At 47.1% G+C, this 26,488-nt stretch overlaps 1 protein-coding gene across 6 annotated transcripts in view; it reads right to left on the reverse strand.

Annotated features, from left to right (window-relative positions):
- RAD21L1 (RAD21 cohesin complex component like 1) overlaps positions 1-26,488 on the reverse strand; it is a 1,165,932-nt gene that overhangs the window by 337,358 nt on the left and 802,086 nt on the right. For all 6 annotated transcript variants that reach the window (XM_078651710.1, XM_078651707.1, XM_078651709.1 and 3 more), the window contains one exon: positions 24,990-25,097. In XM_078651710.1, the coding sequence (XP_078507836.1) occupies positions 24,990-25,097 (108 nt within the window). The remainder of the gene's footprint in view (positions 1-24,989; positions 25,098-26,488) is intronic.

Genomic DNA, 26,488 nt, shown 5'->3' on the forward strand with positions numbered 1-26,488 from the left:
AGACACTGCCTGGGGCGCACAAGGCTCCCCATGCATAGCCCAGTTCAAACCGGTCCTGGGGCACCCCAGCTCCAGCGCGGAACTGGACAAAGGGAAAGGGGTGTAACCACCCCCTTCCTGGGTCCCACCCATAGGAGGGACCTAGCAGGTAATCCAGCCCCTTGATTTGGAATAAAGGTAGGAGCTGTGTCCATAGACTTTAGATTATCCTGACAGAAACTTTGATACAGAACTCTGGACCCTTCGACATCCCACTCGACGAGGAAGACTGAAGAATCTCACTTGTGGTCAAGGAGGAACCACCCTGTGCAAACAGGCACCATCCAGCGCCCAACGGTTTGCTTTGTTGCAGCTCCTGCCGGAGCTCGAGCGACAGATCGACAAGAACCGGATTCCCAGACATCTAAAAGCCCGATCCACAGCCACAGCAAAGCTGAGACCCGTGGAGGCGACGTGAGACGTGGGACCGGCCATCTTGAAAAGACTGCGAGGTGCTGATAGTGCAGCTCCCGAGGCACCCTCGAAGCTGTGCATTGGGGACTGAGAAGACCCAGCCCCGAGCAGCTTGTGCACCGAAGATCTCCCCTCCAAACTCATTGAGTGCTGCGTGGGGCTCTTTTGCATTTCCTGCTCGACGAGTCTGTCCGGTCACTTGCCCGTTGGCTAGTGGCCTCTACGACTACGAAACTACGCAACTACTCCGCTGGTCTGGTTGCTCCAGACTGGCCCTCGCTCCCCTAAAAAGGAGCAACACCTCTGACCTTGCTGGTCAGAGTAAGAAGCGATCTTCAAATCCTGCGTGGGTTGCCTTTGCCAAGGCCTGTTGACTCTGATCCGGAAGCCGACACCGCCGACAGCGAGAGCCTTTGTGGGACAGCTCGTGATCCACTCCTGGTCATCGTCGATGCCCCCGAGTCCACGTGGCAGCGGAGTCAAGCTTCTCGACAACCACCTGATTGCGCCCGACATCGCCTGGTTCCTTCCTGGTTCCATCCTGGTCACTGGCTAGTGACCCAGACTCTGTCCCCTCTGCTTTCAGGTACTCTACATCTTTGATCCACCCTTGGATCCAACCAGACTCTTCTCTCCTGGCCGCCTGGAGCATCTTCATCTCCAGGCTCCATAGAACTCCACGACGAAACCCGACACACTTTGGCACCTATGCACCCGCTTCCTGTGGGTGAGGTAACGATCAAACACCGGTGCTCCTGTAGTGGTTTACACCTCTAGTGTCCTAGTTTAAAGTGGCTAAGTTCTAGTCCAGTCGGAAGACTTCCAAAACAGTAACATTGTAACTTTTACGCACCATTGACTTTGCATTAGTGCATGCGTGTGCTTTTAGCGCTGCACCCGAATCCCGCGGGCTACTGCCGTCCTAACTACTGTTAGTCTAGTGTAGTCCCAGCGATTCCCAAGGCCCTAGGCCTTACCATTGTTCGAGAAGTGGTTCTTATACCACTTATTTTGTATATGGTTTAAGTGGCCACCGGGCCTATCCATAACTGTGCAACTTTTGTATGTTTAACTGTGCTTTTGTTTAAACGCTTGTGCCTTCACCCTCATAAAGAGTACAGAGGATTATTCTAGTAATAAATGCATATATTTTTATAATATATAACTTGTGTGGTGTCCTTTCATTTGATATTACAGGATTGCATATGGTAAAACAGCTGGCTTCATATGCCATCTTGAGTTAAGCCTAAGACTGCTTAGTCCATGCTACCCCTAGGATAGCTTGTCTATAAGGTTGACTTTACAACCACCACCATAAGGGTTGTTTGGACTGATACAAGGTGCTCACTAGAATAGTGATCATCATACATCAGGCCAACTTCTCACAATGTCTGAGATGGACTTTAATATGTGGGGGGGGGGGGGTATCAAATCCATTGGGGTCCCTGACCTGCAGTTCAAGAAAGTGGTTTTTACATTCTCTACTGTTGGCACCAAAAAATAAATAGTGAGGAATGCTGTAACTGCTCCACTGATTCTTCTGGCTCTGGTCCTATCAGAGTGTTGTTCTCCCCTGAGAAATTAGCCTGGATTCTGAGGATTTTTTTGCTCAAAAATGTCACACAGTCTGGAGCATAGGGACTGTTGTAGGGAGAATGGAGGGACCTCCCAGGAGGTGTCGTGGGATTGGGAAAAAATGTGGGCAGAGTGATAGCCTGATTGATGTGACAATCCGAGACCACTTTAGGTAGAAAACTCGGATGGGTTCTTAAAACTACCCTGTTGGCATGAAAAACAGTATAGGGCTCTTTACAGCACAAGGCCTGGATTTCACTAACCCTGCGGGCAGAAGTGATGGCAACTAAAAAGGTAGCTTTCCGTGATAAATGCTGTAGAGAAGCCCTGTGAATTGGCTCAAAAGGAGCACCCATTTGTTTTGTAAGGACTATGTTGAGCTCCCAAGGTGGAGAAGGAGATCTCACTGGGGGATAAACCTTCTTTATCCCTTCAAGGAAATCTTTAACCACTGGGTTTTGGAAGAAAGAAACCTGTGTAGGAGACTTTCTGTATGCAGTGATTGCTGCTAGGTGAACTTTAATCAAGGAGAACTGAAGGCCAGATTTGGCCAAATGCAGTAGGTATGGCAAGATCACCTGCTCTTGACCCCCCACCGGATCATGATCATTGTCCATGCATCACATGTAGAACCGCTTCCATTTGAAAGAATAGGATATCCTGGTGGAAGGTCTCTTGGCTTCCTTGAGGATGGTCATACAGTCCGCTGGTAATTCTAAGTGTCCGTATTGCAGGACCTCAGGAGCCATGCTGTCAATCTGAGGGATGAAAGATTGGGATGAAACACTCTCTCCTCGTTCTTGGACAACAAGTCTGGACGGCAAGGCAACCTTTGGTGTGGAACCTCTGATAGTTCTAGAAGGTCGGGGTACCACGACTGACGCGGCCACTCCGGAGCTATCAGGTCATTCTGGAGTGGATCCTGTAAAACTTGTTGATCACTGCTGGGATGAGAGGCAGTGGCGGAAAGGTGTACAGTAATGTTTGAGACCATTTTGTAGTTTTAACCTGCCTGTGATTGCATATTTTATCACCTGTTTTATGTTTTAAACTTGTGGTTTTCGCTGCCCATGACTGCTTTCATTTAACGTGGTGAATTGTGGGACTTGCAGTCAAAACTTTGTAGTTTATTCCTCTCAGTCCTGGTGACAATTCAGTTTTTCCCTCCAAATTTCTCCTCTGCTCTGTGCTAAGACCTGTATGTTTAAACAGTGCACCCCCAGACACCATTTTGTCTTCACAAGCCGGTGAAACCAGCCCCTCTGCCTCCCCCACCCCTCCCAGCAACAGGGATATTCTACATCAGAGGGTGCTTCTGTGAGCTGTTTAAACTGTGTTTACTAGGGACTGTGCACTTCGTTCTTTGGCCAGGGGAGGGAGTAAAGTTTTAGTCAAACAGTATTGTTAGATTTTAAGTTAGTGGGGCCTTTTTCTGCAGAAGTCCAAAGTGTGGATTGAGCCTGTCTGTCTCCTAGGAGATTCTGAACAGGAGCAGCAGCTCCCCAGCCCCCAACCCTAGGCCAGCAGACTATTGGCTATTCAGCTACCAGGCAAGTCTGAGTCCTCCCCTCACACTTGCCCAGGCCCCTTAAGGCTTTCCTGGGTGCCCCCCAAATCATTATCCTCCATCTTGTGAGTTGCAGCCTTCCTGTGCCCCAGACTGCAGTAAGCAGAGTCCAGGAAGTGGTAAGGAGACAGACTAGTGATGTCTCTTCCCCAAAACAAACGTTTTAAAAAAAAGAATTTCCCTTTCTGTGATTACTGACTTTGCCTGTGGTTGCTACAGTTTAAAATTGTAGTTTTAACTTGCCTGTGATTGCATATTTTATCACCTGTTTTGTGTTTTAAACTTGTGGTTTTCGCTGCCCATGATTGCTTCCATTTAACGTGTTGAATTTGCAGTCCAAACTTTGTAGTTTATCCCCCTCAGTCCTGGTGACAATTCAGTTTTTCCCTTCAAATTGCTCCTCTGCTCTGTGCTAAGACCTGTATGTTAAAACAGTGCACCCCCAGCCACCATTTTGTGTTCACAAGCCAGTTAAACCAGCCCCCCTGCCTCCCCCCCTCCCACCAACAGGGATATTTTACATCAGAGGGTGCTTCTATGACCTGCTTACACTGTGTTTACTAGGGACTGTGCACTTTGTTTTTTGGCCAGGAGAGGGAGTAAAGTTTTATGCAAACAGTACTGTTAGATTTCAAGTTAGTGAGGCCTTTACCTGTAGAGGTCCAAAGTGTGGATTGAGCCTGTCTGTCTCTTAAGAGATTCTGAACAGGAGAAGCAGCTTCCAACTCCCTGGACAGCAAACCTTGTCTGATGTCGCTAGGACCTTATATAGTCTGCTAGTGGTTGGTACATGTGTAGACTGATTGGTGGTTGTATCTGGTGTTTCTATTGGATTAGGTTTAGTGTCCTCATTGATTGGGTATTTGAGGGTTCTGATTGGTTTTTGGGTCTGTGATTCAATGAATGTAGGGTTGGGACTAGGGCCAGGGTTAGGATTTCTATTGGAAATAGGGACTAGGGCTTCCTATGTTATTGGGTGTTGGGAGTAGGGTGGGGCTAGGGCTAGGGTTAGACCTTTAATTGGAAGTAACAATTAGCGCTTCTGGTGTGATTGGTTGCTGGACTAGTTGAGTAGGGTAAGGCTTTCAATTGGAAGTAGGGACTAGGGCTTCCATTGGTTGCTCGGACTTGGTTTGGGATGACTGGTAGGGCTAGGGCCTTTATTGGATGTAGAGATCAGGGTTTCTGAACTGATTGGGTGCTTGGACTAGGGCTAACATTGGCTGTAAGGTACTGGTCTCCTATTGATTCTAGATTTTAGGGCTAGTGTTGTGATTGGATAGTGTTAGGGCTAGGGTTCCCATTGGCTGAAGGGGGTCACCTGATTACTAGGGCTATAAAAGGCCAGGGTTAGGGCGTCTCAGCACGGGTGTCTCAGCTAAGGGCGGAGAGGACAAGGGCTGCTGCCTGTTTGAGCCTGTTAAGGGCGGAGAGGACAAGGGCTGCTGCCTGTTTTAGCCTGTTCAAGACTGACCAGGGCCAGAAATGCTGCCCATTTTCCCATTTAGCAATACCCCGCCCACACCATCCACAAGGTACGTATGGATCTATATATTTATCACTTTCTCCTAATTTAGCATTTCCAATGCACTACCCTATTTCTCAGCCTATGCATCTATCAATATATCCTCTACATCCACTCTCATTTATCCCAAACCCCATACCACTACTATGATCCCCAAAATAACCCTTTCTTGACTCTCTCCTACTCTACACTCCTTGTATCGTCTGACACCTCTTTCTACTATACCTATCCCCAAACACAAACCTTTCTAAACTCTTCTCTCTGTCTCCCCCACTCCAAAACTCATTTTTACTCATCCAAAAGCCTCCTCCTAAGACCTAAAAACAAAACAAAACAAAAAAAATCCTTCACCCTTTTATCCCTCCACTATACTTTTCAATCAAAATTTACAGACTAACATGTTCACTTCTCAAATTCCATATTCAACTATACTAATTCACCACTAATCCTTTAGGGGTTCCGGAGTGGCGTGCTTCAACATCCCATCAGGGGTAACAAGTGCTATATGAATGCAAACCTTTCTTCCCCTTTTATCCCTCCGCTATCTTTCTTACTCCAAATAACTGACTAATATCCACCACTGAGATTATTTCATATTTCACCACTAATCTTTTATGGGCTTCCGGAGTAGCGTGCTTCAACACCCATCAGGGGTAACAAGCGCTATATAAATACAAACCTTTTTTCCTCCTCTATCCTTCTGCTATAATTCCAAATCCAAATAACTGACTAATCTATCCACCACTTAAAATGTACTTGCATGTTTTACTACACTAATTCAACACTAATCCTCAATGGGTCCCGGAGTAGCGTGCAACTCGCCGAAAAAGCGCTTAGACGCCTCGTCAGAGGTAGTAAGCGCTATATAAATGCAATTACAATACAATACAATTTTATCAAAAGGGCATTCCCCTGTGATCCTGGCTGGTGAAACCTGGATGCAAAGACGGGGCATTTGGTGTTTGCCGCATCTGCGAAAAGATCGATGTCTGGCACTCCCCATTGCTGGAATATGTCTTGTGTGACTTTGCTGTTTAGCACCCAGTCGTGAGGTTGTACGAAGTCTCTGATTAGGGAGTCTGCTTGGCCGTTCAGTGACCCTAGTAGGTGAATGACCAAAATGTTGAGATTTCTTGCAAGAAGCCTCTTCCAGATGGTCTGCGACTCCTGAGAGAGAGGTCTCGACCTGGTGCCCTCCTGCTTGTTCAGATAATACATCATTGTGGTGTTGTCTGTCTGAATCAAGAGGGAGCTGGACTGGCGAGAAGAGTACAGCAACTTGAGGGCTAGGTGCACTGCTCTCAACTCTAGAAGGTTGATATGATACCCCCGCTCTTTCTCTGACCAGAGGCCTTGTACTTGATGTCCCATGTAAGCTCCCCAACCTTGAAGGGAAGCATCCGTGACTATGGTGTGAGTGGGAGTATCTTGCTGGAATGGGGATCCCTTCAGTAGTTGTGATCGCTTCATCCACCATGTGATGGGAGTCTCTGGCTGACTCAGGTACAGTCACGCGGTCTTCTGAGCGGTCTGACGTCTGCATCCACTCATCCTCCAGAGACTGTTGCAGAGGACGCATGTTAAACCTGGCGTTGGGGACGATGAAGACACAAGAAGCCATTTACCCCAGAAGTGAAGACACCTGCCTGACTGTGGGAAGATGAGAGCTGAGGAGTTCGTGACATTTCTACCTGATTGATGATAACCTCTCCTCCGAATGACACAAGCTTGCCTTTACGGTATCCAGTGAAGCGCCCAGGTAATGGATTTTCTGAATCGGATTGAAGACCGATTTCTTGTAGTTGACCCACAGACCCAGAGTGTTTGGTAGATGAAGACAGAAGGAGAGATGGTTGAAGTAGGGAAGCCGTACCGCTCTTCGGGAGTCAATCGTCCAGATCGGGATAAATGAAAATCTTGCGTTTATGGCGAAAAGCTGCCACCACTGCCATACCCTTTGAAAACATTCGGGGGGCCGATTTGAGCCCGAACAGGAAGACGTGGAAATGGAAGTAATGATGAGCTACTTGAAAACTGAGAAACTTTTGATGCTCTTTGGACACCGGAAGGTGGAAATAAGTGTCTTGCAGATCTATAGCACACATCCAGTCCCTCTGCTGGAGATAAGGGAAGATCTGGTGCAGGACCAGCATCCGAAACTTCTCCTTGCGGATGAATTTGTTCAAGAGGCGCAGATCGAGAATTGGTCTGTATTCTCGGCCGGGCCTCTGTTTTTGGACCAGGAAATAGCGAGAATATATTCCCTGTTTTCGCTGTTGAGTTGGAACATATTCTATAGCCTTTTTTCGTCTAAGACTGTTCACCTCTTCCTGTAACAGGCGGTGGCATTGACGGAATTCTCTGCGTGGTGGAACTGGTGAAGGTGGGTTTTGAACCTCAGAAAGTATTCATTTTGCACAATATTCAGTACCCATTTGTTGTTGTTGATTGATCTCCACTCTTCCAGGTGAAAAGCGATACTTTCCTCTACCGGAGTGGCTAACGGGCACGGAGGAAGCATGTGTTCATTGCTTAGCTGGTTGTTTAGCAGTTGAGGCCTGCTGTCTGTTTTTTCCTCTTTCTCAAACAGGTCTCCTCTGGTGGAAGTGTGACCTCTGCTGTTGATTTTGAGAGGACCAATGAGGGGTTTGAAACCTCTGTTGGAAGGAATGCCTGTCGTAGGGACGAAACCGTTTACGGAATTCCTTCCACTTCTCCAGTCCAACGGCCTTCACAGTTTCCAATTCAGCTTTCATTTTGGGCATCTCATCATCCGCGTGATACCCAAACAACGAAGAACCATTAAACAGTAGATTGACGATCTTCCGTTGCGCATCAGGCTTAAGACCTGTAAGACGCAGCCAGGTCGAGCGACTAGAAAAGATGCCATGTGAATAGCCTTGCGCTGCAAGATCAGATGATTCCGCAGTAGCACTTATTACCTTGTTTGCTACCAAGTCCCCTTCCTGTAGTAACTCCCGAAAGTCCTGTCGGTCTTCTTTCTGGAGTTTTTCAGTAAATCCTGATAGAGAGTCCCATAGTGACCTGTCATATCTCCCTAAAAGAGCTGAGGCGTTGGCAACATTCATGACGGAGGCCGAAGTATTAGACATTCTCTTGCCCAAAGTCCATAATCTTGCTGTACTTCTCAGGAGGGACTGAAGATGATGTCGCAGTGTGTGTCATCTTGGCCGTCACCACAATTACAGAATTCAGGGGAGGATACGAACGTAGGAACAACAGATCCTGATCAGGGGCTTTGTACTGCGAGAAGGTACAGCACCTACTGTTGCAGGAGTTAAGAAAGTCTGCAAGGCAGGGTTCCAAAAGGCCTGGGACCAATGGCAATAGAGACCTCGTTGAATAACGATGATGCTAGGTCTCAAAAATAACCGAAGTGGAGACCTCCGGAACCGACATACTTAAGTTCAGTTTGTCGGCTCCTCTGCAGAGAACCTCGGTGAAGGTACCTATGTCATCAATCAGGGGCACTCTTGATGGCAGTGTCGCCAACAAAGTTGGAGAATAGTGCCTTATTGAAGATCTGGTGGATGTGGATCAAGTTGGAGATCTTCTTCGCCTTCGTTTTGGAGAGGAAGCACGGTGAGAACGTGATCTCTCCCGTGAACTTGTTCGGCGGGAGGATGGGGACCTCGACCTTCTCAGGTTCCTTCTCGGAGAAACTCTCAATGAAACCATTGGAAGAGGACCTCTTGAGAGTCTTGAAGGGGAATATGTACGAGAGAAATCCGAGCCCGGACCTCTATGAGCATCACCCCCTGTTTCCTTGCGTCTGACACTTTCCAGCCACCCTGGCGAAAGGTTAAAAGGATGGGACTTTTTAGCAGCCACCGGAGAGCCCTCCAGGGAAATCTGGACAATGTTAAAGCCAGGGGATGACAACTGTTCCCTCGACGTCTACCGTCTTGACCTCGGCGCCAATTTAGATCTCTGTCACCTCCTCCGAGGCGATAACATGTTTTTGTCTTTCGACGTCGAACGCCTCGATGTTGATTTAGGTCTCTCGGACACCTCCTCCGACGTGACGGCGGGATTCTTGTCTCTCGACGTCGACCGATGTCTCGACAACTACACGGACTGTGCCGTCTTCGACGTCAACCTCCTCTGCGGAGAAATGCTGGAAGACTCCTGTCTCCGCAATGGTCTTGACATCGATCGTCCATGAGATCGAACTGGGGAATTCGACATCGATCTTCTATGACGCTTCTTCGACTGCCAACGCCTCAACGGCGACAGTGATCTCAACGTCGGCAGCCTGTAGGCTCTTGATAGAGTCTTAGCAGGCGAGCCTCTCGACGCCGACCCTCGGGAAGGTGGCGGAGTGTGCCTCGCTGTCGACGGATGTTTCGACAAGTGTTTGACTTAGGCCTCTCGGGGTAAACATACCTTGCGCCCGAAGTAGTATGCCTCGACGTCTACCCTTTCTTCAGTGATGAACGCTCTCACCGTTTTGACGTTGGGTAGTGCCTTGCCTGCTTCCTCGATGGTGATCTCTACGCCTACGGCAAACAACCTGGAATCTGCCTCTTTCTTGACACCTGGAGCGGCAGAGCAATGCTGCTTTCGATTTTCTTGGTGAGAGGAGGACTCTTGACTCCCACTTTTGGGATGACTTTTTCCTCTCTCCAACACAGCATGTAGTCTAATCATTTCCCTGTCCAGGGTCCTTTTAGAAAACTGCTGGCAGGCTTGTAGGAAGATGGAAGACGGAAGACACTGAGTGTGGGTCCGATTTTGCCATCTTTTTACCACAAGACGGACATTTATTAGGCATTCTGGCAGAAAAAAGGATAGTAAATTGTCAGAAAACAGTAGAAAACTACCAGCAGTTAAAAATGTCGAAATTTGAGAGAAGAAAAACAATGCCTGACTGAAAAAGTCAAAAACTGTCCAGCTCAAGCTCCAAGATCCTCACAGAAGGAGCCTGAAAAAAAACTGACCTGTCACCTGTGGTGTATGATGAGAGCAGAGGGGCTCCTGGAGGTCTTAAAGGCGCGGTGTCCAGAATCTTGGAAGGCTTAAAGGCAAGGTGCCAGTTTTTTACTGTACTATGATAGTTATTTTTCTATGCAGCCTATGGGCCAACAGCCTGCTATCACCGGTTTTTCTTTTCTGAAAATAAAGTATTCTTGTATAATTCTATTACAGTGTATGTTCTCTATTACAAGGAGGTATTTAGGGGATTATTTTCATACAAGAGAAACCGATGTAATTTTGGCGGTTTTCCCTATTGGAACAGTTTTACACTGCATATTATATATACACACACACACACAAACACACACACACACACACACACAACATACACAAATGTATGTGTATGTTTCTGAAGTGTTATACACTTGTGGGTTAAAATTATTTAGGAATAAATTTAAAGAAGAGGCGCATTTGGTTCCTCAAATACTCTTTTCTGATAAGCTAGTGACAAACAAAAGAGGGAAGATCTTGTTAAAAGAATTAGCGGCAGTAGATGGCCTAATATTAAATGGGAGATTTCCCTCCGACGTGCCCGCTAAATTTACTCACAAATCCCCTTTTGGGTCTTCCATCTTGGACTATGCTATTGCTGATTATGGTTTGTTTCCTTTTATCCAGGATCTTAAGATCATTTCTACCTCTATGAGTGACCACAGCATAATGTGTATAACTATTTCTTTAAATCCCATGTCCACTGTACACTGGTCTCTTAATGGCAGTGATGTTGCCTTCCATACTTCCTCGGGAAGGTGTGTCTGGAATCCTTTCGCCATTAATGGGGTACAGGAGTTCTTATCCGATACTCTAGTGGTTTTAAATGAGTGGCGTGGGAATGAAATAGAATATTTTGAGGAATTTATGCGAAATATCATTGCCTTTGCTAAAAAATCTCCCCGATCTAGTAAAAGGGTTGTGGTCCCTAGTACCTTGCGCATCCTGAACAAGGAAATAAACAAGCTAGTCCGCCAACAATATGTAGATAGAGTCACGGAACGTGGAAATGAAATTTCCAGGCTAAAGAGAAAGAGATTGAGACTTAAGTTAAAAATTAAAAAGGCAAGTCAGGACGAGGTCTGGATTAATTTGAGGGAATCTGTTACTCAGGGTAGGATCAGAGAATTTTGGGCAATAATCGGTAAGGGATGTGGCTCCAGACTAAGTCCCTCCCCTATACCTATAGCAGAAGAGGTATGGATTTCTTATATTCGTGACCTGTATGCGGGGAACGGGATCCAAGGTGACGATATCGTCCTAGATGCCACCCCTGAAGGACTCATTAGTTACCCCACAGAAGGAGAAATTGAGATGGCAATAAAAAAGATGCGCGTCTCTGGGGCAATGGGCCCTGACGAACTCCCCATGACGGTCCTGAAACAGGATCCTGCAAGGTGGAGTAAAATTTTGTATCCCCTGTTTAGAGCCTGTTTTTTGTCTAACATGGTACCCGCCTCCTGGAGGGGAAGTATCCTGGTCCCTATTTTTAAGAAGGGAACAAGGGATAGCCCTAGCAATTATCGGTTGATTGCTCTCCTCGACTCTATCGGAAAGGTTTTTGCGAAATGTCTTTTGCAATCCCTTTCCGATTGGGTAGAGGAGCATAATATTCTGCCTCTTGAACAGACGGGCTTCCGTAGGGATCACGGTACGTTGGACAATCTCACCGTTCTGCATGTGGTGACAGACAAATATGTCCAGGTGAGAGGAGGGGTCGTGTATGCGGCCTTTATTGACTTCTCCACAGCGTTCGACAAAGTTGATCGTGGAACGCTGTGGAGAAAATTGGATGCGTTTGGTCTCCCATCCTATCTGTTGGAGTTGGTGCGGGCCCTGCATACAGAGACCTGGTGCAGGGTCCTGATGGGGGGCGAGAGGGGAATTGCTTCTGTAATTCCATCTATGAATGGCCTTAAGCAAGGTTGCTTATTGGCGCCCCTCTTGTTCTCCTTGTACACGGCAGATTTACCTGCCGTTGTGTCCGCTAGTGAGGGCATCGCTCCGGTGGTGGGGGGGACCCCCATATCTTGTCTGATGTATGCCGACGACGTCCTCATTTTTGATCTGACCCCTAAAGGACTTGCAAATCGGTTACATGCTCTTCACGCTTTTGCTGTAGCCCATTGCATGAAAATCAACATCGCCAAAAGTAAGGTGATGTGTATAGCTGGTAAAAAGAAGTGCCGCTCTGTAGATTATGATTGGCACATTGGGGGCAATAAACTGGAGGTTGTGAAGTCCTATACTTTCCTGGGAAAAATCATCATGGCTAATTTAAGTGAGAGGCTCCATATTGAGCATTGCACGCGCAAAGCTCTAGCCCATGGCAATGGTCTAAAGTCTCTATACCTGGCAACGGGGAAGCGACACTTCCGGAGTCTATTGGAGGTGTATAGATCAAAAATCCCCGCAACAATATTGTATGGTATTGAACTTATAGAAGTGAAAAACTGGGCCTTTTGCCATAAGGTTGAGGGGAAACTTCTTAGAGCTCTCTCTTCTCTTAACACTGCATGCTCTCTGGCCGCTTGTAGACTTGATTTCGGCATTAGGAGTAGCTGGGTACAGGGATTATGTGCCCTGGTGAGATGGGTGGCCTGTCTTGCTAGAGCAAAAGAAGGGACAATAAGAGCTCTTATCCGTAGTGAACTACTGGGTAATTTTAATGAGTTTTCCCAACTTGTATGTAACTTTAGAAAAGCTGTAGCCCTACTAAAATTAGATGAAAACGTCTTGTTTTCGTATTCTCCCCCACAGTTAAAGCTTGCTTTAAAAGTTGCCTCTTGGGACTTAAGTTTTCATTCAGACAAAAAGTTTATCTGTGGTAAAAGGAAGGTAGATCTTCTCCTTGATTCATATGTGATGAAGCAACCTCAAACCTACGCTACATGGAACCTACCGCATGGTATTCGTAGATTTTGGTTTCTTTTACGGTATGATTTAATCCCTTTAAATCTACTGCTATCCAAGTGGTATGGTTCCTCTGCCTTGTGCAATTTATGTAAATTGAATATTCAGGACTGCATGCATGTCTTATTGATTTGTCCTGTGCTTCGTAAATTGCGCGCCCGATGGTTAAAAGTTATTTGTCTCCGTCTCGGCATTGTCACCTTAAATGGTTTTTTGCATGCACTTTATTGCCCTCCTAATGAAATGTTCTGCTTCCATGTTTTTAATTTTTTTAAAGGTTTTTTAGCTATTTATTAATATGTCCTGGATGATGTCCTGACTTTCCGATCCTTTGTAGCAGTGATTTGTATGTTAGCTTGGTATTTAACCTTTGTTAATGTAATGGTATATTTTCCTTGTTTATATGTAAATGCATGTGTTTTGTTTTATTTTCTTTATTTCTGTATATTTTATGTGGCCCTCTTTTGAGAGCCAAAACATAATAAATATATTGAATTGTGTAGGATTATGAGAACTTAATTGCCTCCATAAATTACGTGGGGGATTAAAGGCTCAAGCTGTGGTCGGGGTAGGAAGGAGGCATCAGACTCCGTTAAGCCACGCTGTGAGAGCTACATTAAACGAGTAGATAAGGGAGGCCGATAAAAAAGGTGTAGCTAATAGTGAGTGCCACATTAAACTACATAGTAAAAATTATAGAAAATGCATGCCGGAACTTGTACTTAATTTCATGCATCACTTTTCACCTCCAGTGGTTGTGTGCATTTTAAACAGTTTCAGGGAACTGTGGGAGCATGAAAATGTGATGTGATTTTAAACTGCCTCTGAAGAAAGAGCACAAATGCTTTGAAAAGTGTCAGGCAAATGGATATTGTTGGAGCTGCAATCCTGTTCCTTTGGCATTACAAAGTTTTTGAAACAACGGCTGGAGGAGTGCGCTATTTGATGCATGGACATCTTTGGTGAATATTTATACACGGCTGGTTCAACCGTGAAAGTTTGCACCGCCCTTCAATACACAAGGGATTGTTTACTGAACTGATCAGGAAAGGACAGCGCAGCTGGTGCCACTAACGTGGAACAAGATTACAGCCCTGAGGCCCACTGGAGGGCTGTTATTGACCCGTGAAACTGTTAAATGCACACGGCCACTGGAGGTGAAAAATTATGCATGAAATTAACTACAAGTTCCGGCGTGCATCTGAACACACAATAAAGAAGGGCACACCAGAGGCTCATAAAGCAAGCGCGCAGGGAACTGTGGGAGCATTAAAAATGTGATGTGATTTTAAACTGCCTCTGAAGGAAGAGCACAAATGCTCTGAAACGGGTCAGGCAAATGGATATTGTCAGAGCTGCAATCCTGTTCCTTTGGCATTAATTAAAAAAGTTTTTGAAACTCACTGGCTGGAGGAGTGCGTTCTTTGATGCATAGACATGTTTGGTATATAACACTGCTTTGGACTGTCACTGCACAGTTGGTGGTGACTTACTACAGTTGTCTCCAGGGGCCCTTTACGAGAGTGTATGCGGAGGGATGAGGATCACGGAGATTTGTTCGCCAGCCACATCAAAGACCGAGGAGGCGTGGGGAGTTAGCTGGGCCCAACCCACTGGGGGAGTACTTACGCTAAGAGGGCCTGCTCGGTTTAGACTGGGAGGTCTGAGTCCTGACACACCCCCTTGCTGGACTGCCACCGATGCTTCAACCAATCGCAGCAGGGCATTGGGTGTTTAAATGTGGATGTGAATCGCACTTGCAGTTTGGCGGCATTTGAGAAAGTCAGCAATTGACGAAACGAGTCATGCCATGGCAGAATAAAGAGCTTTTTACAGTGATCCACGTGTGCTTTAGCTTCTTGGGTGTTCCTGAGGAGTGTGGTTTTAATATATGTATAACATTTTGTTGGAGAAAATGAAATCTGGTTTAATCCTACCATGGAGAGAGAGAAAGCGATAGATAGATATATATAACACCATGGAAGGATTAAACCAGATTTCGTCTTGTCCAACAAAATTAGGAACCAAGTCTATTTCAGTAATGTTTTACGACGTCATAGATACTGTGTTGTTGGACCTTGCGCCGGTCTCAGCCTTCAGAGGCAACTGGATGTCTTCGCTAAATACCGTAAGTCCAAAGGAAATGGGTACTCCATTAGGTTTAAGTTGCGGCTAAGTGGTGTTCCAGTGGAGGTGGCTAATATATACAGAGATTTAGGCATTCTTCTTAGATGTAACTTACATTTGAGACCCCATATACATCTCCAGGAAGCTCTTCCCAAGGCTACTGCAGGTGCTTCACATAGGTTGGACCCTGATCTGGGCCACAACTATGAAGTTTTAACCGCATGCGTGCGGCATGATTTCCGCCCGTACGCTGGATTTTGCGGATTCGCATGTTACGTGACGAGCTGGGCTCGTCATGAGCGTGCCAGGAGGCTACCTCATGACGAGCCCAGCTCGTCATGAGCGTCGAAGGGGTTAAGAAAGACCTATAATGCTACAAGTGTCAATTCGTAATTGTACGGTTGTGAGGCCATGCCAACAAAATTCTAAAGGGGTTGCAGACTATTGAAATGAACACCTGGAAATGGCTCAGCTTGCCCACAGGATCTGTAAATAGTGCCCAGAGATTAGAAATTGGCCTCACTAACACTATTTAAATATCAACCGTGGATCCTTAACTATTGGTCTTGTCTTTTTAAGTCTGAGGAGTGCGCCCATGTGCTGGATCCCGGAGCATATAGAAAATACATATAAATATATAAGTTGAAAAACATATATTTGCAGCTTAAAAACATTTTCCAACTGGCAAAGCTGCCGCAAAATTACATGAATTAGCATACACACAGTAGAACTCTCCCAACCTCTGAGGATAAAAGAGAGCAGTAAACATTTGCAAGCAACAATGCTTTATTGAGATAGGAAACCTTGTAATTGCAGGCATTTGCCAGTAGGCTGCAGTAGAGTATAACGAAACAAAGAAAAACTGACACCTTGCCTTTAAGGCAATAGAGTAGGGGTACCATGCCTTTAAGCCCTGAAGGCGACCCCCTGCTCCCATGATGCACCACAGGTGACAGTTGGGTCAGTTCTTTTTGGAGGTGCAAGACACCCGAGTAGATCCGTAGTAACTTAACATAACTGTACCAATTATGCTCGTCCGGGGAGGAGGGCGGGAGCTTATGACTTTGATGAGTATACCCCTGGACGAGACCTAGGATTACAGATAAGTAACTAATCCTTCTCATCCAGGGGATACTCCTCAATAGTCATAATCTATGAATACATTAGCAAGCTCATACCCAAAGTCTCGCGGATGAGCAAGAAATTATACATCAAAGATTGAATAAGTTACACATTGCAAATACATCTTATGCAAATAAGTTCCTTAAAGAGGCCTGTCCTACTGAGGCATCGGCCTGTGTATCTGAGTCCAGGCAATAATGGCGGGTAAAGGTATGCACAGACCGCCAAGTAGCCGCTGTACACATGTCAGAAATAGGAACATTACGGAGGAGAGCTGTAGTTGAAGCTTTCCCTCTAGTAGAGTGTGTATGTGGTTTACCCTGTAAGGTCTTGTTAGCTAGTTGGTAAGCTAAAGCTATACAGGAGACAATCCAGCGAGAAAGGGACCGTTTTGAGGCTGACAGGCCATTATTAGTGCTGCTATAATTAACAAAAAGTCAGTCAGACTTTCTAAGTGGAAGTGTTTTAGCCAAGTAGAACTTCAGGACCCTCCGGAGATCTAGAGAGTGTAATGACCTCTCCGGGGGAATGGTAGGTTGAGAAAAAAAGGTAGGTAAGGTAATATACTGGTTGAAATGAAAGTCGGAGACTACCTTAGGCAGAAAACCTGGGTGCGTTCGTAGAATCACCCTGTTGGTATGTAAAACTGTGTAAGGTTCCTTACAACACAAGGCCTGGATTTCGCTGACCCTACGGGCAGAGGTAATCGCCACTAAAAGAGCAGCTTTCCAGGTCAAGTGCTGCAAAGAAGCCTTATGTATAGACTCGAAAGGAGCACTCATCAGTTTAGTCAGGACGATATTAAGCTCCCAGGGAGGGGAGGGGGACCTCACTGGTGGAAAGACCTTCTGAAGCCCCTCTAAGAAATCTTTAACTACAGGCATAAGGAAGAAAGATGTTTGAGAAGGTGTCTTCCTATAGGCTGTGATGGCAGCTAAATGAACCCTGATGGAGAAGTATTTTAGGCCTGATCTCGCTAAATGCAACAGATATGGTAGAATCACCTGCTCTTGGCCATGTATCGGGTCAAGAGAGTTTTCACGACACCATAAGAAAAACCTCTTCGACTTGAAAGCATATGACTTCCTAGTGGAGGGTCGTTTTGCTTCTTTAAGAATGTTCAGGCAGTCTGCTGGGAGGTCTAGGTGTCCATACTGGATGACCTCAGGAACCATGCCGTCAAGCGAAGGGAGGGAAGGTTGGGGTGAAATACCTTCCCCTGGTCCTTGGATAACAAGTCTGGACGGCAAGGAAGTCGCTGGTGCGGGACCTCCGACAGCTGTTGGAGATCGGGGTACCACCATTGGCGTGGCCACTTTGGCGCTATCAGGATCATCCTGGTGTTGGTCCTGTACAATTTCTGGATCACCGCCGGGATCAGAGGCAGGGGAGGAAAGGCATATAGTAATGTCTGGGACCAGCTGATCAAAAGTCCGTTCCTCAGTGATCCCTGTTGGGGGAACCTGGACGCGAAGACGGGGCATTTTGCATTGGCCGCGTCTGCGAACAGGTCTATGTCCGGTACGCCCCATAGATGAAAAACCTCCTGCGTGACTTCTTCGTTGAGCACCCAATCGTGCGCTTCTACGAAGACTCTGCTTAGGCAGTCTGCTTGGATGTTTTGGAGTCCTGGTAGATGAAATGCCACTATGGAAAGGCCCCTTGCCAGGAGCCAGTGCCAGATGGCTTGTGCTTCCAGAGATCAGACTCTTGACCTGGTGCCTCCCTGCTTGTTCAGATAGAACATAGTTGTTGTGTTGTCCGTCTGAACCTGGAGGTAGTTGGAGCGCAGAGAAGGGTAAAGAGACTTGAGAGCCAGATGAACTGCTCGGAGCTCCAGGAAGTTGATATTGTAGCCTTGGTCTACTTTGGACCAGAGGCCTTGAACTTGGAGCTGGTCCATGTGAGCACCACAGCCTTGGAGGGAGGCATCCGTGACAAGTGACTGAGATGGAGGAGGACGATGGAATGGAACCCCCGGAGGGTATTGGCACGTTTCAACCACCATCTTATTGAGTCCCTGGCTTCTTGAGGAAGCGAGACACGGTCTTCCCAGTGACCTGATCTCTGAGACCATTGGTCCTCGAGGGCTTGCTGCAGAGGCCTCATGTGAATGCGAGCATTGGGCACAATGTAGATGCACGAGGCCATTGACCCCAGGAGAGAGGACACTTGTCTGGCTGTGGGGGCGTGAGTGGCCAGTAGAAGGCGACCCTTCAGGAGCATAGATGACAACCTCTCCTCCGAAGGACACACGTTTGCCTGTACCGAGTCCAGGGAAGCGCCCAGGTAGTGAATCCGTTGGGAAGGATTGAGTACTGACTTTTTGAGATTGACCTGCGGCCCCAACGAGTCCATCAGCTTGAGGCAGAACGAAAGATGGTTCTGAAGCACAGTCGGAGTGGAGCTTTTCAACAGCCAATCGTCTACATAGGGGTAGACGAAGATCTTTCTCTTGCGAAGAAAAGCAGCCACTACCGCCATGCACTTGGAGAATGTCCGAGGTGCAGATTTCAGGCCAAACGGAAGCACTCGATATTGGTAGTGATGGCGTCCGATCTGAAACCTTAGAAAGTTTCGGTGCTTTACTGACACTGGTATGTGGAAGTAAGCATCCTGCAGGTCGATGGCACACATCCAGTCTCCCTGATGGAGATGCAGGAAGATCTGGTGCAGGGCGAGCATGCAGAACTTTTCTTTTTTGATGAATTTGTTCAGCAGCCGTAGATCCAGAATGGGCCTGTATTCTTTGACTGCTCCTCTTTTTTTAACCAAAAAATACCGGGAGTAGACTCCTTGATTTCTCTGCATGGGGGGAACCTCCTCTATGGCCTTCTTTTTGAGGACGGAGACTTCGTCTCGCAGCAGTTGACTGTGGAATCGGGGAAGGTGCTTTGCTAAAAGGAAGACTTGCGGAGGGGGGGACTTAAACCTCAGCAAGTAACCATGCTGGACAATATTCAGCACCCATCTGTCCTTTGTTATGGATTTCCACGCTGCCAGATGATGAGAAACCCTCCCTCCCACCGGAGTGGCGAACAGTCGCGGAGGAAGCAACGGCTCAGGGCTTGGGATGCTGCTTGGAGGCAGACTGCTGCTTGTTATTGTTGCCTCTACCAGGACGTCGCTGCTGGAACTGTGTTTTCTGCTGAGACTGGGATGTCCACTGAGGGGTTTGAACTCTCTGCTGATACGACCTTCTGTCTCCCTGGCGAAAGCGCTTCCTGAATTCCTAACGCTTTTCGAAGCCCACAGCCTTGACAGTGTCCATTTCCGCTTTCATATTGGACATTTCGTAGTCAGCATGTGCCCCGAAAAGAGAGGCACCATTGAAGGGGAGGTTCGATATCTTTTTCTGGGCATCCGGCTTTAGTCCTGTAAGGTGGAGCCAGGCCGAACGACGAGAGCAAATTCCATGGGAGTAGCCATGGGCCGCAAGGTCAGAGGCATCTACTGCGGCGCTGATGACCTGATTGGCTACGAGCCCTCCTTCCTGAAGAATTTCAACAAAGTCCTGTCGATCTTCCTTAGGAAGCTTTTCTGTAAAGCGAGTCAGGGAGTTCCAGAGGGACCTGTCGTACCTCCCAAGTAAGGCAGAGGCACTGGCTACCTTCATATATGAAGCGGAGGTGTTGCATACCTTTCTGCCAAACGAGTCCATGAGTTTGCGGTCTTTTTCAGGTGGTATCGAGGAGGAGGTAGAGCCCGAATGGGAATTCATGGCAGCCGCCACAATTATAGAGTCCGCAGGCGGATCAGATCTGAGGAACAAAGGGTCCTCTGTCGGGGCCTTGTACTTCTTAGCTATCCTAGATGGAACAGACCCCACCAACGTCGGTGTGAGGAAAGTAGCCATAGCCGGTTCAAGGAGGCCGGAAACCAGGGGCAGCAGAGGTCTGGGCGCTGTGGGATGATAAAGGGTATCAAAAATCACAGAATTGGGTACCACTGGGGTATGCATCGCAATATTGAGCTTTTTTGCTCCTCTGCCTATAACATCTGAGAAAGTCGCGATGTCATCAATTGACGAGACTCGTGAAGGAGGCGTAGAAGAGAAGGTCGGAGAGTAATCTCGGAACGACGACCTAGTGGAAGATGACCACGTTGGAGATCTTGTGCGCCGCCTCTTATGGGGCCTGTCATGATGCCTGCTGTGACGGTTCCTGGACCTAGAGCCATGCCTCGACGGAGATCTCGGTCTAGGGGAAGGTCTTGGCCTGGTAGGTGTCCTTGGCCGCACTGGAGAGCGTGATCTGGCCGGAGATCTTTGTCTGGGTGAAGCCCGGGGCCTCTGAGGAGGAGACCTAGGTGGTCTGGCCAGGGTTCTTGGAGCAGACGGAGAGTATGTGCGGGAGTGATCCGAGCCCGGACCACTGTGACCGCCAGATACAGCCCCCTAAGGACGATCAGGTGCCACGCTGCGTGATCCGTCCGCAGATCTGGGGGAAGGTTCCGGGGAGATCTCTACGATATTCAATCCAGGAGATGATGATTTGTCTCCTGAAGACCTGGAACCAGGGGACTCCACAACGACCATCACCTGATCCCTCGACGGCGAAAGTTTCAACGTTGAAGACGTCTGTGTGACCAATGGCGTCGGGCGGGTTCTTGATGCTCTCGACGTCGATCGACCACGCCGTGAGGGCCTCGACTGCGATCGTCAAGCCGGTGACTTCGATCTTCCTCGACGTCGATCAGATGGAGAGCCTCCATGACGTCGTGTCGACGATGACCTTTTTCAACGTCGTCGTGTCGATGGCAACCTTTCCTGGCGTTGCCTCGAAGTCAACCTCCTTGACGTCGAATGGTGGGATCTTGAAGACACTCTCGACGGCGGCCCGCCAGCCGGCGGCGACCTTGAAGCCGGCTTAGCTCTCGGCGCGGACCCCCTCGAGGGCGGCGGAGAGTCTCGACGTCGACGTAAGCCTTGACGTCGACGGAGATTTGGAGATGGTAGCAGCCACAGACTTCGAGCCCGAAGTGTAGCATCTCGATGCCGACTTACGTGACTGCGGCGGAGACCTTCGACGTCGCGATGGTGATCTTGAAGAGTGTCTGGGCCTCTTCGTCGGCGACCTCGACAGAGATCTTCGTCCTTCCTTCCTCTTTCTGGGGACAGGAGAGGCGGAACGTCGTCATTTTGGCCATGTTTGCTTGAAGAAGACCTGGGGACTGCAGGAGCACCCACCTGGTGACTTTTGTCTTTCTCCAGCATGGCATGAAGTCTAATCCTTTCCCTGTCACAAAGAGTCAGTCTAGAGAATTTCTGACAGTGGTGCCACTGGTCAGGGTTGTGTGCAGATGGAAGGCACACAATACACACTAAGTGTGGGTCAGCCAGAGCCATCTTCTTGTCACAAGAAGGACATTTCCGGAACAAAGTAGGCATTCTGACAGGAAATGTTTGTGGGTTACCACAAAAAACCAACTTAGAAGCCTTAATAAGCCAGAAGATGTCGAATTTTCTGAGGAAAATCACTCAAAATCACAATTTCAGTCAAAAACTGAAGAGCTCAAGCTCCAGTATCCTCAAAGAAGGAGCCGGAAAAAAGAACTGACCCAACTGTCACCTGTAGTGCATCATAGGAGCAGGGGGTCGCCTTCAGGGCTTAAAGGCACGGTACCCCTACTCTATTGCCTTAAAGGCAAGGTGTCAGTTTTTCTTTGTTTCTTTATCCTCTACTGCAGCCTACTGGCAAATGCCTGCAATTTGAATATGCTACTTACCAGAATGCATCTGTTCTTGGCATGTAGGGCTGCTGACATTCATATCTATAGCATAGATCGCCGCCTAGTGTTGGGTCCGGATGATTGCACATTGTTGTCCTGGAAGAGTCTTCGAAGTATCACGAGATAGGTGGCTCCTCCCCTGGACTACAGTGCGCATGGGCATTGACTCCATCCCCCGATTGTTTTTAGCCATTGTGGCGAAGATGGAGTGTAACAGTGTGAGCGATGACCATGCTAAGAGTAAATGTAAGTGCTGCAGCCGCGACAGGCGCCGGGGAGGAGGGCGGGCGATATGAATGTCAGCAGCCCTACATGCCAAGAACAGATGCATACTGGTAAGTAGCATATTCAGTACGAGGCATGTGGACTGCTGAATTCATATCTATAGCATAGAATATATTGCAGTCCATCCATTAGCGGCGGCCGCCCGTGCCAGCTGCAGCAGTTTGAAAAAGTGTTTTTAGAACAGCCTGCCCTACAGCTGCTTGGAGTGCACATCTACACAGTAGTGTTTAGTAAATGTGTGTGGGGTAGACCATGTGGCTGCTCTACAAATGTCTTCTAAAGGGATATTTCCAAGGAAAGCCATGGAGGCCCCCAATTTGCGGGTGGAGTGGGCTCTTGGGGGATTGTTAAAGTGCGCTTAGCTTTTTGATAGCAAATCTGAATACACTTAACGATCCACCTGGCTATACCTGCCTTGGAAATGGGGTTGCCTTTGTGTTGTGCGGAAAAGGCAACAAAGAGTTGTTTAGTCTTCCTAAAATCTTTGGTCCTATCAATGTAATACATCAAAGCTCTTTTGACGTCAAGAGTGTGGAGCATTCTTTCTGCCACTGTCTCAGGATTTTGGAAGAACACAGGCAGTTCAATAGTCTGATTGATATGGAACTGTGAAACTACCTTTGGAAGAAATTTAGGGTTAGTGCGCAGCACCACCCGGTTGGAGTGAATTTGTATGAATGGCTCTTGTACAGTTAGTGCCTGGAGTTCACCAACACGTCGCAAAGACGTAATGGCTATCAGGAAAGCCACTTTCCATGTTAAAAACTGAATCTCGCATGAATGTAGAGGCTCAAAAGGTGGACCCATTAGCCGGGTGAGGACCACATTAAGATTCCATTCAGGAGCAGGTGGGGTCCTGGGAGGAATGACTCGCTCGAGTCCCTCTAGAAAGGCTTTAATGGCAGGCACTCTGAAAAGGGAGAGATGCTGCCCGTTTTGGAGATAAGCCGCTATGGCGGATAAATGTATTCGAATGGAAGCATATGCTAGATTGCATTTGTAAAGATGTAACAGATAACAAATGATGTTGTGCGTGGACGCGTCAAGCGGGTCTATGTTGTGGTCTACGCAATAAACGACGAATCGCTTCCATTTTGCTGCATAGCACGCTCTGGTGGTGGGCTTTCTTGCCTCCCGTATGATATCCATGCAGTCGGAGGCAAGTTGAGGTAGCCAAACTCTAAGACCTCAGGAGCCAGATCGCCAGGTTGAGCGGTTGCGGATCTGGGTGCTGAATGTCACCATGGCTCTGCGTCAAAAGTATGGGTGTGAGGTGCAGCCTTTGATGCGGTACCACGGAAAGTTCTAGAAACGTGGTGTACCATGGTTGGCGTGACCACGTTGGAGCCACCAGGATGAGCGTCATCGAGTGTTGCTTTAGCTTTCGTGCCACCAGCGGTATTAGAGGTGCTGGGGGAAAAGTGTACGCAAATTTGCCTTACCAGTTCATCATATCGCATTGCCCTGCGACTGTGGGTGCGGGAACCTGGCGGCAAAGCTTTGGCATTTGGCGTTTTCCCTTGTGGCGAACAGGTCTATCTCTGGATGACCCCACTGCTGGAAGTACGGGCGGAGTACTGATGGATGTAGCTCCCACTCGTGCATTTGGTGGCTGTACCTGCTGAGCAGATCCGCCATCTGATTGTCCTTGCCTGGGAGGTGTTCCGCCATGAGGAAGATGTTCCTTTAAATGGCCCACTTCCACATGCTCTGAGCCAGATGAGACAATTGTGGAGAGTGTGTACCTCCCAGCTTCTGAATGTAGTACATGGCAGTCATGTTGTCCGTCCGGATCAACACGACCTTGTTGCACAGATGTACCTTGAATGCCTTCATTGCCATGAAGATCGCCATCAGCTCTAGGGGGTTGATGTGCATCTTCTTTTGCTGCGTTGTCCATAGGCCCTGCACTGTGTAGTGGAGTACATGAGCTCCCCATCCCTGGAGAGATGCGTCCGTTGTTAGGATGATTTGTGGCACAGGCTCCTGGAACGGTCGGCCCTTGCAAAGGTTGTGTGGATTCCACCAATGCAGAGAGTTGTATGCACGACCGGTCACCTACACTAGGTCTTTTAACTGTCCGTGAGCCTGATTCCACTGACGTGCTAAGCACTCTTGAAGCGGACGCATATGTAGTCTCGCGTGCGGGACTATGAATTTGCTAAACAATAGGCTGCAGTTGGAGATCCACTAGTAGTTGAAACAAGCAGATAGGAGGTGCATTCGCTGGAAGTAGGTGTTGGAGGTGCATCATGCTTCAATCACTGGTATTTCTCTTTGTAATGTAATAATTTGGCCGTGGACAGCTGTGGTATGCACTGAAAATGTAAAGAATGTGACAATGCTTTGCACTCGTTTCTCTTTTCCATAACTTTTATAACAACCCTGCCTGATGACAGACCTTGTGAAATGACAATACATTAGCTTCTACACAAAAGGAGCAACCTAGACACTGAATTTTCACTTATGGCAATGGCCATCGATAAAGCCAGAACAAAGAAAAAAAACCTTGCAAGAGCAAACTTACTTAGGGCAATGTCAAGCCTGGCGAACAGTAATGTAGTAAAAATCTACAAAATGGGATAAGGAAGCAAGAGTGCAAGCTAATGGAGATTACTGGTAGGCAGTGAAGGCATTATTTTAATTTTTGTCAAGAAGCACACTACAACAAAAGTAGGGGACATCAAAATAATTACTCATTACCCATGGCATTGTTGTCTTCCTCAATAGGTACAGGTGGTAAAGGAATCTCTTTGCTCATATCCATAACGCCTTCCATCAGTGTATCTTGTTCAGCACTCAGCAAATTATCTTAAACAGAAAAAAACGTTATGAAAAAATAAATATAAAGGTGTCAAAATTATTTACATATACAAACTCGTTTAACCCTTTTAGTGTAACGTTATCTGTCTGGTGACTCTCTAAACCTCAGTTCCTCATTTGGAGTAACTCAGAAAAACAAAATGCAGTATTCAGGCATCAATAATTACCAAAACTGCATGGATCTAGAATGTCAAAGTGCAGGAATATCGTGGTTTTAAAAGTCTGGTTGGGAAAACTGGAAATTACCTTTGGAATTGGCGCTTCCACACCAATCCTGCAGCTTTTCCCACGTTTACCAGATTGCCGCCTCCACATTTCATTAAGATTCACCATGGTGAATTGTCCATAGGGGAAAAACCAGGATTACAGTATTTCCGCAAAATAAGTAATCATAATTAGGCTAGTTACTGGCCTATTGAAGAATACCTCTCAACTAAGAATAAGAATCTTAATCCAAAGTCTTTTTCTACAATATATACTCGAAGTGGTGACTCTGCCAACTTTGGCAGGCATAGCTGTTTAATACAGAGCTTTTATAAGGGAATACTAGATATATACACATACGTCATACAGGACACATGCTCATCTCAACATATATGCATCTTCATCACTTTCACACCACTTGACAATCATCTGTGTGTTCTGACCAATGTCAGAGTTACCAGTAGACAATGATCATGGGAAAGAGTTTTCATACCGAGATAAGAGTTTTACAATGGCAACTTTACCTTACTCTTACGCACTGGCTCTTTGCGATTATCAACTTCATCAGTAGATTTCACAGCAATATTGAAATAATAAGGGAGGTGGATAAATAAGGCACCATTATAAGGCAGCAAAGAGTAGGCTAAGAAGTTGCAAAGAACCCAATGGCAAACTTTGCTCAAGTCTTCCTCAAACAGGGGTGTGTAATTTAATCAAATATCTACTTGTCCATGGGGCAGGTTGCTTCATAAATCTACTTGTCCTGTAACAAAATCTATTTGTCCCTTTGGTGCCATGTATTGTGGCGACAAATTATGGCAGCAATCTCATTATATAAGAGCTCTGATATAGCCTTTCTGATTATGCCAGAGCTCATACCATATTAGTGTTTGAAAACTTGCAATTCCCTTATGTTGCCACGTTTCTGCAGGTCTACATACTGGGGCTGAAGGTAGTGGTAAGAAATAGGTCCAGGGTTAGAATGCCCCTTTGAGTCTGTGCAAAGTTACTAACTTGCATGTTTTTAAGGGTTTTCAACAACTCTTCTCTAACATTGTTCCATATTGGGTAATTTACTCCTGACAATGGCAGACGTAAACCTTCTTCCATAGTTGGGGAAAAAAAGTGGTTGAAGGAAAAGTGAACTTGCAAGCACTCAGATTTTCACGAGCAAA

The sequence above is a fragment of the Lissotriton helveticus genome, chromosome 7, assembly GCF_964261635.1.
Source record: "Lissotriton helveticus chromosome 7, aLisHel1.1, whole genome shotgun sequence".
NCBI classification, from domain to species: domain Eukaryota; kingdom Metazoa; phylum Chordata; class Amphibia; order Caudata; family Salamandridae; genus Lissotriton; species Lissotriton helveticus.